Source organism: Condylura cristata, unplaced genomic scaffold (assembly GCF_000260355.1).
Source record: "Condylura cristata isolate star-nosed mole 26May11 unplaced genomic scaffold, ConCri1.0 scaffold00031, whole genome shotgun sequence".
In the NCBI taxonomy this organism is placed as follows: domain Eukaryota; kingdom Metazoa; phylum Chordata; class Mammalia; order Eulipotyphla; family Talpidae; genus Condylura; species Condylura cristata.
In genome coordinates, this window is record NW_004567132.1 from 17,186,859 (window position 1) to 17,200,942 (window position 14,084).

General features: G+C 40.8%; 1 protein-coding gene across 2 annotated transcripts in view; it reads left to right on the plus strand.

The window, feature by feature from the left end:
- The first annotated feature begins 897 nt into the window (after nt 1-897).
- Nucleotides 898-14,084, plus strand: part of SEMA4F (sema domain, immunoglobulin domain (Ig), transmembrane domain (TM) and short cytoplasmic domain, (semaphorin) 4F) — a 22,216-nt gene continuing 9,029 nt past the window's right edge. Inside the window, exons 1-5 of one of the 2 annotated variants that reach the window (XM_004691572.2) lie at nt 898-1,179; nt 3,395-3,546; nt 4,199-4,258; nt 4,483-4,581; nt 9,215-9,308. In XM_004691572.2, the coding sequence (XP_004691629.1) occupies nt 954-1,179; nt 3,395-3,546; nt 4,199-4,258; nt 4,483-4,581; nt 9,215-9,308 (631 nt within the window). In that variant the 5' untranslated portion in view covers nt 898-953. The remainder of the gene's footprint in view (nt 1,180-3,394; nt 3,547-4,198; nt 4,259-4,482; nt 4,582-9,214; nt 9,309-14,084) is intronic. The other variant, XM_012731552.1, reaches the window with a different exon arrangement.

A 14,084-nucleotide genomic window follows, 5' to 3' on the forward strand; every position in this document is an offset into this window, starting at 1 on the left:
TGATTTTTATTTCCCTAATAATATGTGATGATGAGTATTTTTCCCCATGCACCTATTGGTCATCTGTATGTCTTTGGAGAAATGTCTGTTTAGCTCGTCTGTCCATTTTTTTGGGATTGAATGTAAATAATTGATGTTAATTATGTAGATTGTTATGTTAGTTTGTTGTAATTGTTATACAGCCTTGATAACTAGTGTAACAAGAGGATGAAAGAGAAGAAAGCAAGAATTACTTGCAAGGTTGTAAATTGCAGGAGTAAGTTCTTAATGAAGCAGGAGTTGAGATGAGGGAGAGAGTAAGTTTTGTCCAGGTGCTTTGTCTTGTCTGTAGAGTACATGTGTGGACATGTCCATTGCAGACTTTGCCCCTCACCCTCAAACGCCTACTCATCTTGAAAACTTCAAGTGACAGTTCAAATATCAGTTTTGTGAAAATGTTTTCATTTGTTCAGGAAAAATCTATTTGACTTAAGTACTTATTGCACACTATTATAGCAGTCATGAATGACTCTGTAACGCAATTATGTATTTGCTTACATATCTGTTTTATTATACTATGAACTTATATATTTTTGTATAACTGTCTTTTGTGTGTGTGTTTTGCTTTGTGTTCGGCACAAAGGGTGGCCTCTTTAATGCTTCCAAAAATAATATTTTCGAGAAATTTTGTGGTTGCACTCACTCACCCACATATTTTCCCTATTAAGGTAGATTAATCACTGGAGGTGCTGAAGTGACACCTCCAGTCCATTACAGAAGTAGAATTCCCACTTACACCTGGGAAGATTCCTTCTCTACCTGGGTTGGGCTTTTCTTCTCGCTAGCCTCGCCTCCACTCGCCCCCGATTGGCTGGAGGAGGAAATCAATCCAATCATCGTCTTTTCTTGAACGGGAGGAGCTGAGTTGTGTTCGCTCCTGCAGCCTCAGGCGGAGCCCGGCGGAGGAGATCCGAATGGGGCCGACGCCTGCGGCGCGGCGGCCCAGAGCAGAGGCTGCTGGTATACCGGTACCCCGCGGCCAGGCGGAGCCAGAGATGCCGGTCGCTGCCTCCCGGCCCCGCCCGAGCCCCGGGCCGCCCCCGGCCTGGCCCTTCTCTTTGCTGCTGCTGGGGTTGCTGACCGGCCCGGTGTACGGCCGCGTCCCCCGCTCGGTGCCCAGGACCTCGCTCCCTATCTCCGGTAAGGCGTGGGCGCCCTCGCCTCGGCCCTTCTTGTCGCGCCCCGGGCCCGCCGGCAGGTGCCGGTACCCACCGGCCTTCCCAAACCCCGCAGAAGCACCCTGGGACCCCTCAGTGCGTCGCGGGGACCCCTATGCGGGACCCCCTTTCGGGGCTGCTCCCTTACCTTCCTGATTCGGGCCTCGCGACTTGGTTCCCATGACTCGCCCAGATGACTCCTGCGGCTCCGTGTTCGCCGAACCGTGGGACAGTTAAGCCTCGCGTCTTGCAGACTTGAGCACTGAGGCCCGAGGAGGGAACGGGTTGCCCCAGACGTCCATTTGGGAGTTCCCTTTCCCTGTCCCTGTACGTACAACTGTGTTCGTCATGCCACCTCCATGTCCACTCTACTTCCACACCCCTCTTCTCATTCTGCTCCATCACTCATCCTTTTGATTACCAGTTCGGCATTTCCACCTGCCCACCTTTCAAATTCATTCCCTTTCTACCAGTTCAACCCCAGTGCAAGCCTTTGGCCCTCCTCACAACCCTAATCTCCCTAAACCACTTCTCAGGCCTCACATCTCTGACATTCACCCTTCATCTTTTCTTCAACGTCCCTGCTCATCACTGCACATTCCCTACATTCAATATTGAAACCATTTGGTGAATTGATTTGTTTTGTTTAAATGATTTTTGAAGGAGGGAGATAAGGGTCCCTTTAAAAGCCGTGGAAAAAGCCAGGGATGCCACAAGGTTAAACGTGATCACTGGAGTAATTCACACTTTAATGTCTTCTGCTGAGGGTTTAGGTGGACATGAGCGTGGCCTTGGACTTTATTTTCTTCTCAGTGGGCATTGAATGTTAGAAATTTGGGCAGACAGGACCTGTGAAGCCCAGCACACAACCTGTTGGTAAACCCCACAACTGGATAATAGTAATTAAGAGTTTGAACTTCACACCAGTGACACATAGGGATGCTAGAATTAAGAAGAATGTCCCTCACCTTCCTGATTCGGGCCTTGCGACTTGGTTCCCATGACTTGCCCAGATGACTCCTGCCACTCCGTGTTCACGGGACAGTTAAGCCTAGTTGTGGTCAGAGCCTGGGGGTTCATTTTGTGCTGGAACAAGAGCCACAACACAGAATTGGGGATGTAGAGCAGTGTTGACAACCAGGAAACTATAAAGGTCTAGTTGGTAAAGTGAAGCAGACATCGGCGTGTGAAGGAAGATCCGAGGCATGAGAGAGTGGGTGGATACAGCACAGACTTAAGTATGGTTGTAGGAGGATGAGGTAGGTGGTGCTCCATATTGGCATATCTAGAAATGAATGCCTGGTGACCATTCTGTCAGCCTTGAGGCTAGCTGAGCAGAGAAAGCAGGTAGGACAGAACTCTGTTGGTGCAGGTTGAGGGTTCCTAGAGCTAAGAAAATAAATGCACATTAACTTACTTGTTATAATTGTTAAATGAGTAAGTTTGAAATGCTGATATTAAGTTGAGATTTGGCCAAAACAGAACATACACCTAAGGAAGGAAGAAGGGAACCATTTGTGAAACATGTAATACGTGTTGGGTGCTTTGGTATCTGTTACCTTACATAATTCTCCCAACAACACTGGATGCTGGTGTTTACAGATGAGGAAGGTAATACTCAGAGAGGGCAAGTAACTTACACAAGATCATACAGCTGGTAAGTGAAAGAGTCACATTTTCCATTTTCAAAGCATATACTCTTGTCCACTGTATTCTATCTCTTTGGGTGGAATGGGGGAGGTCAAGGGTGGTAGGGACAGAGGGCATAGCCTCCTAAATGTGTTGGAGAAAGGGTGAAATATTCTTCTAGATGAAGAGAAGTGACTATTAAGTAGTCACTTTAAAAGAAGGACATCTGGAAAGGAATGTACTTATATCTTTTATTGATATTTTCAAATTATGTATGATGCTATGAATAGAACACAGATACTTAATATTTATGCTGCTATTTAATAAAGTGCTCTGTTTTTGTAGAAAAATCATATTGGCTGGATTATATACTAACTATCCTGACATCAGTTATCTGTCCGTGGGGAAGTTAGGTGGCTGGCTGTCCAGTCTTTGTTCCCTTGAGTGCTGTTAAATAAGTGGTACTTGGAAGAAAACAAAAATTGTACCCTTTGGCTTCATCTTCATGGACCCAGCCCTTATGAGGTGATGACTGATATCACTCCACTCTCACCCTCTCTTCCTGCCAGAGGCTGACTCCTATCTCACCCGGTTCACGGTCCCGCAGACATACAATTACTCGGTTCTCCTTGTGGATCCTGCTTCCCACACACTTTATGTCGGCGCCCGGGACACCATCTTCGCTTTATCTCTACCCTTCACAGGGGAGAGACCCCGAAGGGTGAGAGATGAGAGTGGGGAAGATCCTGGACTCCAGCGCATGTGATTAGATTCAGTTTTATGGGGATGTGGTAGGGAGGATAGGGGGAGGGGGAGTGCTCATAATAACTAAAGATGTAATGGTGGTGTGATAGTTGGGGAGTAGTCTTGAAAGTAAATAAGGGGAGATCTCCAAATCACATTGTCTCAACTGAGTGTAGACAGTGGAGGGTTGTGGTGACTGGGGAAGCTGTGAAAAGACTTATAATGATGGGGAGAAGCCTAACTGACAAGGTTTCAAGTGTCTGTGGACAGAGGAGTCATTAGAATCACATTACTCTAAAGTCAATAGCTTTCAAACTTTTTTGACCACTCCTTAGAAATAAATGGTACATTTTGATCTAGTACACAAAGTATATGAAAGAAAACTCTTTTGAAACAATATCTATCCTTCTCTATATGACACATTATCTTATATTGTATTTCACTAAAAATAATATTGGTTGTGATTTCATTACTCACATTTCAAACCTATAGTTTGAAAAATAAGACTCTTGGTGGGAGGTGTCTCTGAAGTCCTCAGATTAATGGAGGTTAAATAACTGTCTCACCTACTCTCACTTGGAAAGAGTTTGGGGAGAAACTGGGGGAAATGGTCACTCTTCCTCTCTTAGATTGACTGGATGGTACCCGAGGCCCACAGAGAGAACTGTAGGAAGAAAGGCAAGAAGGAGGTAGGTATAACCCCTGGTCCTGACCTGAGTGTCAGTTGACACCTTGGCCCTGCCCTTTCTCAGTCCCCTGCAGAGCTGTTGCCCCAGAGGACCCAGACAGGGACTCTAACCCTGTGCCAGCTCCCGCCATCTCTGCTCCTAGAGCTGCATTGGACCCTGACACAAACTTAGCTTTTCCTTGTACCTGCTACTTCTGATTCTCTTTAACCATCTCTGATCCCCAGGGTGAATGTCACAATTTTGTCCAGATTCTCATCATTGCCAACGCCTCTCATCTCCTCACTTGTGGCACCTTCGCTTTTGACCCGAAGTGCGGGGTTATTGTGAGTGACGGGGTGGGGAATGGGAAGGATCTTCTTTGAGTGAGTGTGATGAAGGGCATGCTTATGGCGACCTTGTGCATGATGAGCATAGGGGTAAGGGATGTCCTCACTGCATGGAGCCTTTGCCACTGAAAGAGTGTAGGGAAGGGAAGGGAAACTGTAGCAGTTGTGGTATACAAAGAGTAGAAAGAGAGAGTAGGACTGTGAAGAAATTTGTGGATGCTGTCTGGGCTGGGGAAAGGGTAAATCCAGGGGAAACTTTAGACACTATGACTCATGTTCCCCTTTCCCTATAAGTGCTTAGTCTAGGCAGTTTGGGCCCATTTCTTAGTTAACTGAGTCCATGCCTGTTGCTTCCTCCTGTGGCATTTGACTGTCTCTCACCGCCTCCTCCCACTTCTGCTCACCTCATTCTTTGTGGGCTGTGATCTTCTGCTCTCATGGCTTCTGAGGTCACTGTCCACTAATGTACTAGCCACTCGCCCCACCTCCCGGCTCCTCAAGGTAGGCATCCTCAACCACATTTACTTCTGAGTCCTGATCCTTCCTGCTACAGTGCTGGGTATCTCCACCTTCACACCCAGACAGCCTTGGGGCCTGTACACCCCTAGTTGCATCTAGGGTAGTCATGAGCACAAAAGTCACTGAGTTTGGTGACCTCTCAGGAAATGTCTCAATGTGTTTGAACCCTCAGTTTTTCTCATTAGTTTATCTAGTCAGTCACTGGTCTTCTGGTAGCACACACCATGATTAGGCCCTAGGGTGAGCTGAAAGCCTCACATGACCTTTGTATTCAGTGACTTCCATTTTCTGCTCCACAGAGCAAGAAGCAGAATGAGATAGCTCGATTTCTTGACCTGCTCTTTAACTGTTACATCCTCCTACAATCTGCTAATCCCTCTTCGTTAAAAACCAAGCTTATATCTCTGCTTTAGAATTCTGTAATTGTTAAATGCTTGATTCTCTAAGTCAGTCCCTCTGGCTTGCTTTAGGGTGAGTTGGGCTTATTTTCTATGGATAGTTTCATAATATGGGTGGTTAATTCTCTACTAGGGTGTGGATCATTCTCATCCTGGGAAGGTTTCCCAGTTTAGGGTGCTGTTAAAAATTTCTGTGTCCCATCAGATAATGTCGAGCGTTTAGTTTACCTACAGTTTTCAGTAAATCCGCAAAGAATCTATGGAAGTGTCATTGCCACGCTGGTCCTTTTCCAGTTTGCACAGGCATAGTGAACTCATGCTATGCATACCAGACCCATAGCTTTTAGACAGTATCCTCACTCCCAGTTAGTCTCCCAGGACCTTGTGTTCTTCCTTGACTCATTGAGATGGGAACCTAATGGTTGTTAGATAAGCATCTGGACAGAAAATATTCTGGCCATATCTTTTGGAATTGGTGTGGTTGGACCCTTGTCTACTCTTGAGAGATATCAGCAACCTAGAGCAAAGGGGTCTGTGTCCTGCATCCCCACAAATTTTTAATTTTTTCTCTGAACCCTCTTATCTAGTAGGTTCCTGAAATGAAGGACCATCTTATGGCAAAGACTTGTTTGTAGGATAATATAGCCCGCAAAGACCAAGTATCCCAACCCTTAGACTGCTTTGTAGACTTCCTGAATGCTCTCTTCCAGCGTTACTTGTCTTAACCTGCATTCACTCAATTTGGGCAAGTTTTGGCCTCATCCTTAGTGCTGAACCTCTCATGTCCCAAACTGATGACTTTGAGGCAATGTGTATCTGTTTTGACAAACTAGATGCAGTCACAACAACTTGTCCAGAGTTTATTGCTCAGAAAAATGAAGGTTCTTATAGAAGGAAGTTCAAGCACTGGACCTACAAGTTCGCATAATATAAAGTATAGCCTTTGAATGGCAGCTTATTGTGTATTGGTAGAAACTAATTTTTTTTCCAGAAACTAATTTTAACTTGTTGAGAGAAACAAACAAAAAACAAGAAAAATGTTAAAAAAAAACCTATCACAGCAAACAACAGCACTTCCATTTAACTGTGGCTTTACTGTCTTAGGCTTGGTGCCAGATACTTCTTTATTCAGGCTTGAACTTACATCTTATCACCATATCACGGTGTTTACATATTATTTATTTCCATTTCATAGGCAAGGGAACATAAGTTTAGGAAGTTTCCTAAACATAAGTTTAGGAAGTTATATAGCTAGCAGAGCAGAGCAAGATTAAAATTCCAGGTTTCTCTATTCCAGTCTGCAGTCCAGTAGACCTTACCTGGCTTTAGTTTCTTGGGACATTTAAACAGTTTCATATAGCAGTGACCATATCTATTTCCTTGCCATCTGGTAATGGTCCTTCATATGGCTCATCCTTTTCCTGGAAAAGACCAGAGAATAGATTCTAACCCCAGAACTCACTGGTAGCCTTCCTATCTAGCTTTGAGTTTCAGCCTGGGAGATTGCCTTATCTACAACTGATGACGAGAGACTGGAGACTGACGTTAAGGTGACATAATGAAGGAGCTTATAGAGATAGAAAATCTCAGGTATAGAGTTAGTGGAGCACTCTTGTCCCTTTCCAATCCTGACAAAATATCACTTTGACCATACTCTAGTCAAACCCTATCTAGTTAGTAAGAAGATCACTGGCTCAAGGGATGTAAACCTGGATAACATGATGATGCCATTTGGGGGAGACTAAGAACTACTTTTCACATGTTTTAAGGGATTGATTGGCCATCTCTGAGGATATTCAGCAGTTAAGTGCAAATACCAGACTTGGAGAGTTTGGGGGATGATTTGCATAGGTTGGCTGAAAATGTTAGAATGAGATGTATATGTAAAAAGGACTAAGGATAGATAGATCGTTAGGATACACAGTTAGGGGCTAGAAAGGAGAAGAGAAACTGAGGATACAGAGAAACAACAATTATATTTGGCAGAAGGGCTCCAGAAGGGTAAAGTATCAACAGAGTCAAGATGTAGAATATTTCAAGGAGGGGAGTGAGTCAAAAAATATCAAATGCTGCATAGTGATTAAAGACAATGAGTTCTCAGAAAAGCCTTCGTTTAGTTCTCAGTGAAATGTAAGGGTGTAGTTTCAGGCATAAAGTTGGGAAAACAATTTGTTTTCTATGAATAATAGATGGTCCAGGTTTGGCTAAAAAAAAAAAAAGTTCACTTTGATAATTACTGGAGAATAAGAAATTTGGCTACAAAGCTTGTATTCCAAGAACCAGTGGCTCACTTTGTCATTCTTTTACTCAAAAATATACCCAGTTCAGCAAATGGTGGTCTAGGAATTAATCCGGGGGTGGATATGTAGAGTAAATATCTGTTTTAGATATTTCACCCCCATCCAAATTGGGAGTGATACTTGACAATGTGGAGAAAAGGAGGGACTACTGTAGTTTATGTGAGATGTAAGAAGGGCCATAGCAACATCTGTGGAATTGTTGACAAAGTCATGATCTTTTTCTATGTTTTTCCAAGCAAAAAAATGTGTTATGACTTTTGCAACAACCCCAAATTACCCCCATCTCCAAAGTGCTCAGACATCTTAGTCACTTCTCCCTGAACTATCATTTTCTCCTCAGCCTGGGATGTGCTTGTGCCTCTGTTGTGTTCTCTATCGAGGAGTCTCTCAACCCAGTATTTCCTTTTTGGGGAACCCAGATCACATCTAATTTCAACAGGCCTTCAAGGCTCTCTTAGGAAAATAAAACCTATTAGCCAACTATAGCAAATCGATAGTCAGAATGGGCTAGTGTTATGCTTTCACTCGGAATATATACCTGCATTGCTACTTCAGCTACCATCTGTCCACTCTATTTTTTAAACTAAAGATATCATGCCTGGCACTTCTGTGCCATAAATCTGATTCCCAACCAGCCACAGTCAGGGATGCTATCCCTGAATTCCATTTGTAGGTGTTATCTTGAAGATTTTTTAGTGCCGGATGTTCAGCTAAGGAAGCTTCTGACTGACTCTGGTGGATGCTTATAACCCCTCCCATCCTCACCCTCTACCCAGGTTGGTCCCGCTGAAGCCTCTGGGCAAATTAAGCACTTACCAATTCTTAAATTTGGACCTGAGCTTTAGGTCATTCTCATTGATTTTGTAGATTCCCTTCCTCCCTCCTGTGAGTCCACGCCCTGCTACTGTCTTTCATCCTTGGTGTAGGAGGAGGGGAAAGTTGTCCTTTTTCTAGATCCAGGGCTTCAGATGGTCTGATATCAGCAAGCACTTTTTTTTTAAAAACACTTTCTAAAGGCTCCATCCCTCAGGAGGCCAGCTGCTTCCCTGGTTCTCCTTGTCCTCAGAGCATTTTCTCCAGCCAGTTGCAAATCCTACAATTTGGCAGCTTTTCAGAGGAAAGATCTGCCTGCCTCTTGGTGTCTTCTAGGACCATCCGTGGTGTTCCTTTCACAAGACCTGTGTGTTTGTGGGGGTGGGTACTAGAGGAATGGAGGGAACAGGAATCAACTGATTATAAGAAGGATGGCAGAGATGGAAATTGGGTGGAGGGATCAGAAATAGATGACTGGGAATATGGGGATGGTGACAGGGATATGGGAATGAATGGGAATTGGGCGTTTCCTTTCTCTGACCATCTTTGTAATTTTCATTATGAACCTCCCTATGATCCCTAAACCCTTCTGGTCTATAGGATGTGTCCAGTTTCCAGCAGGTTGAAAGACTTGAGAGTGGCCGGGGGAAATGTCCTTTTGATCCAGCTCAGCGGTCAGCAGCTATAATGGCTGGTGAGTAGGGAGAGGCAAGAATCTGACTTCTTGCTGTAATTGCCTCCTTTCCACCCTGCTGTTGGAATTTCTGTGCCCTTTCTTTCCTTTCCTTGGAATGTCTGTTATTCCCATGTCTCTTTCTAGTCTTATCTATTCTTCCCAGAGTACCTGCGATTTTCTGCTTTTAGCCAGAGGCCATTATTTCTCTGGGTTCTATCCAGAGAATGTGTGTTTACTTTGTTAACTTCATTTTCTTTTCTTGTAATACTGTTTTTTTTTTTCTGTTTATAAGAGAAATGTACTACAATGCATATTGTAATCGATTTGGGAAAAGTATGAAGAACATAAGAAATCTCGTAGAACAGCACTGTCTGAAAGAACGTAGTGTGATGATAGAAGTATTCTGTGTCTAGGCAATTCAGTACAGTGGCCACTAGCTTCATGTGGCTGTTGTGCCCTTGAAATTGACTAGTGAAGGTGAAGGAAAGATTTAAAATTATATTTAATTTATTTTAAAAGGATGTGGCCTCATATGTCTAGGGGCAGCCATGTCTAGCAAAATTCTAGGGTATCCCTACTTAGAATACTGTTGCTCAGATTTTAGGACATTATATGTGTGTACAGAATTATCTACAGTCCATGCGCAATTATTTCACTTTCCAGCCCTTTATTATTCAGAGAAGTCAGTTGTGACAACTAAACACACTTCTGCCATTGCTTCCTTTGACTATCTGCAGTTGCCTAACTGTGGGAATCTTTAGGAATTATGTCTTAACTTTTCCTGGAAAAGGACCGTTTAATTCTTTGGCAGCTGCAAAGTGAATTGTTCACGTGCTACATAGCCCAAAGTGTAGTCACCTCCCTCCTCCCCACCCTTCCTTCTCAAGTGAGAATTCAGTTATTTTTTTCATGATGTGCATACTAAGCAAGTTAATAGAAATTATAATGTTTAATAGAAACTTTGAATGCCTATATTATAAAACTTTTAGATGTCATGCTACATGAATATGTCTGAGTTTTGTTTTGTAGCTTTATATCACAGGTATTTCTATATTTTTATTTTTTGCCTTTTAAATTATTTATTTATTTATTTATTTTTATTTATTTATTTATTTTTTTATTACAAAGTTTATTTTTACATCATTTTTTTTTCCATCTCGATTGTAATCCCCGCGGGTTTCCCATCACCAAATCACCCTTGTGCCACCACCATAGTCCCGTGCATTTCCCTCCCTTCCCCCCCCACCCGTTTTTGATCCCATTCCCCACTCCGCCCCCACAGAATGTCTCTGGTATTTTTATATTTTTAAAGTTCCTTGTAAAAAGAATTTTTAGTGGTGCTATGCCACTCACTTGTGAACATACCATAATTTTAAATAGTTGCAAATCATCTATATGCATTTATTTCCAAGTCAATGCTGTGATAAACATTTTTGTGCATCAATTTTTGTCCTCATATTATTGCCTCCTTAAGATTCCTGGAAATGCATTACTATTAAAAACATCAAAGGGTGTGAATATTTTCTAGCGTAATACCTGTTAATTGTGTTTTCAGGAAGGGTGTCCCAATTTACACCCTAAATCATCAGTAAATATTTTCTTTCCTTACACAAATTTTACCAGAATATAGTCATTAAAAAATGCTAATTTGAGGCTAAAATGACACCTGTTTTAATTTGTATTTCTTTGAATATTAGTGAGGTTGAACATTTGTTATGTTTATTATTTATTTTTATTTCTTCTTTGGCAAATCCTCTGCTTATGTTCTTTGATCAGTTTTCGGGTAGGATGTTAGTGTACCTATTGGTATTTTTCTTTGTATTTTTATTTTTAAAACCTTCACTTAGAAAGCAGATAAAAAAAGTTCTCAAACATTTTTTCTAAACACTTAATTCTTGATTTATTTGGAGCTTATTTGGCAAATGGCATGAAAGGGAGATCTAAGTAAATTTTTTCCATCCAGTGATCAGTTGACTTAGCATCATTCATCATGTTTTTTTCTTTCTTCATTAACTTTTACTGTGAATTTTATTATAAAATTAGTTTTTACTGGTGCTTTTGGGTAATATTTTATGGAAAGCAAAAGTTGGGATAAAGCTCAAACCGTGAAAAGTTTTTGGCATGGCTTTTTTTGAAAAGTCTCAAAAGCTATACAAAACAAATCACTCTTAGTCATAAGGTGAATGACTTGCCTTTTCTGGAAAGTAATAATATAGCATAAAAGCTTTTGAAAATTAATATAATCACTTAGTAAATATAATACGTGAGCAGTCATTTTGATCTTTCATTCATAGTTGAAATGGATGAGACCTTGCTTATATTTATACATGTTTAAATAAAACAGTTTAGTCAATAGCTTGTTTTTCTTGACTTTTTGCCAAGCATCTTTGGCAAAACTCTGAGCCAGTGGTTGGGATCATTAAGAAAGATTTAGCAGTTGTGAATGCCCCTTGATTCTACAATGACTTCTCCATTGTAACAGTCCAAGATGATTAACAGTTTTTGTTTCAAACTTCAAATCTCTAGGTACATTTGATCTTTTATGTGTAGTTTCTTTGAATTCCAGAAGGCAAGCGGATTCATATTTGAATGTAGTTTAAGACAGATTTCATAAGTAAAATCAATGTATGGCAAAGAATATTTTCAAAAACACAAGGTTTTTTAAAAAATTTTTATTTCAAATAATGAAATTCAGACTTGCCTTCATCAGACAATTGGTTGAGGTGATCTGAATTTACTTTCTAATGGTTTAGAATGTTTAGGTCTAGACATTTAACATTGTGCTCTGGCTCTCTGTCTCAGTTGCATATTCCAGTCATTGTCAATATAAAGCTTCATCTGAACACTCTTACCTTATAGGTAAGAGTCAGTATTCAATTGGAATTTTCAATGTTGATTCATTATATCTTGTTCCCTTCTGTTTTAGACATGTCAATATAGAAAATAGTGTAAGAACTAGAGCCAAGATTCCGTTAAGATCTCTTAAAAATTATGTCTCTATGTTTCATAGAGATATTTTGAAATAAAAAACAGCTTTAATAATATTAAAATATTATTAGACTATAATAGCAAAGTACTTAGTTTAAATTATAAAATTATAATGTGCATTGTAGAAAATTTAGAAAATATAGACATGAATAAAGAAAGTAAAAAGTTATTTTTATTTTTATTATCACCAGGTATCCTCTATTTTTTTTTAGTAATGTTTTACTTTGTGTGTCTATGTATGTATTTATGTACATTTAAATTATCATGTGTATTTACTTAGTATTATATACTGAGCATTTTCTCATCATAGGAGTGGTTTAATTATTCAAATTGTTATTTTTAGTGATGCATATACTTTTATCATATGTATGCAGCACAATTTAACGATTCCCATAAATTTTGCATTTAAATTTTAAAATAAATTATTGCTTTTATAAATAATTGCTTTTATAAAGAAATCCTTTTACATAAATCCTTTACATGAATCTAATCAGTTGCATGAATTAGTCCAAAAAGTGGTGTTGCTAGACTAAAAGGTATAAAGCTTTTATAGTGCTTGATGGATTTACTCTCTAGTTAGTCCCACAAACAGTAACAACAGGGTCTGTTATTGTACCCTTGTGAGTCCCAAGTATTATAGTTAATAAACACAAATAGTAAACCTCCTTCGAAGTCCAGTTGAATACATATTTTGATTTGCATTTCTATTAGTGAGGTCGAACAACTTTTCTTGTATTTGTTGGTGTTTAGGAAAAGGACTCACATATCTTGTCTTCAAAGGTGACATTTATCCATATTGACCTTAAATGAAAAAAAAGAAAAAAGATTTCAGTGTCTCTATTAGCACTGTTCAAATTTGGAAAATTGCAAGTATTTGAAGAATAATGTTATCATTAGCCTATTAACAGTGGCAGTTCCTCCTCTTCCTTAAAAGGTTTTTATCTTCTGTTCATTCCTTAAATATTGGGGTTCCATAGACTCCCACCCAAGATCCTCTCCTCTCGCATTCTAAGTAAGTATGCTCTCACCCAGCCCTGAGGATTCTGTTTCCACTGTGTTCGGATGTCTTTCATATCTCTCAGAACCACATATTCTGTGGTTTTCTGTCTCCACACTTTTTGATGCCTCCCACACTACCTGGAACTATAGACCACACACCCATAGCTCTTCAGACATCTTCCCTTAGATGTCCCACAGGAATCTCAAAATTAGCATGTCCTAAATCTAGCTCATTTTCATTCACCTTCCCTGAACTGTTCCTCACTGGCCTCTGCTTCTGAGTGTGTGTGCCATTATCCTCTCCTCCCCCCCAGGTACCCAGCTAGAGGCAGCAACCAGTCACACTTGATGCTCCCTGTCACATCCTGTAGTAAATAGGGCTTTTTATCAAGAAGCAGAGGAGGGAGTTTTACTCTCTTTTTGGGAACCTGTCCTGTGTTTTTATCATCTCCTTTTGGTTTCATTGTGTCTTGTGACTACTGCATCTGCTAAGGAGCACCACATACATTCCAGATGCACTGGGTCCTGCCAGCATTTGGGGCCAAGCCTGCCTCTTAAATCCAGGTATGTCTACCCCAAGCCTAGCATTCACACACAGAAATAAGGCAGCTAACAGAAATCCTATATAACAGCGGAGGAAAAGTAAATATTGCCTTTCCAATTAATTGAATTATGCCCAACATAGACTGATAAAAAAAAGTTATCTAGCTGGCTCAATCCTTAGATAAGGAATTAGATTGTTAGTGTAGGAACTATCTATTCTGCAAAGCTCTGATCTTGAGAAGAAAGGGAATGCAGGAAAGCAGG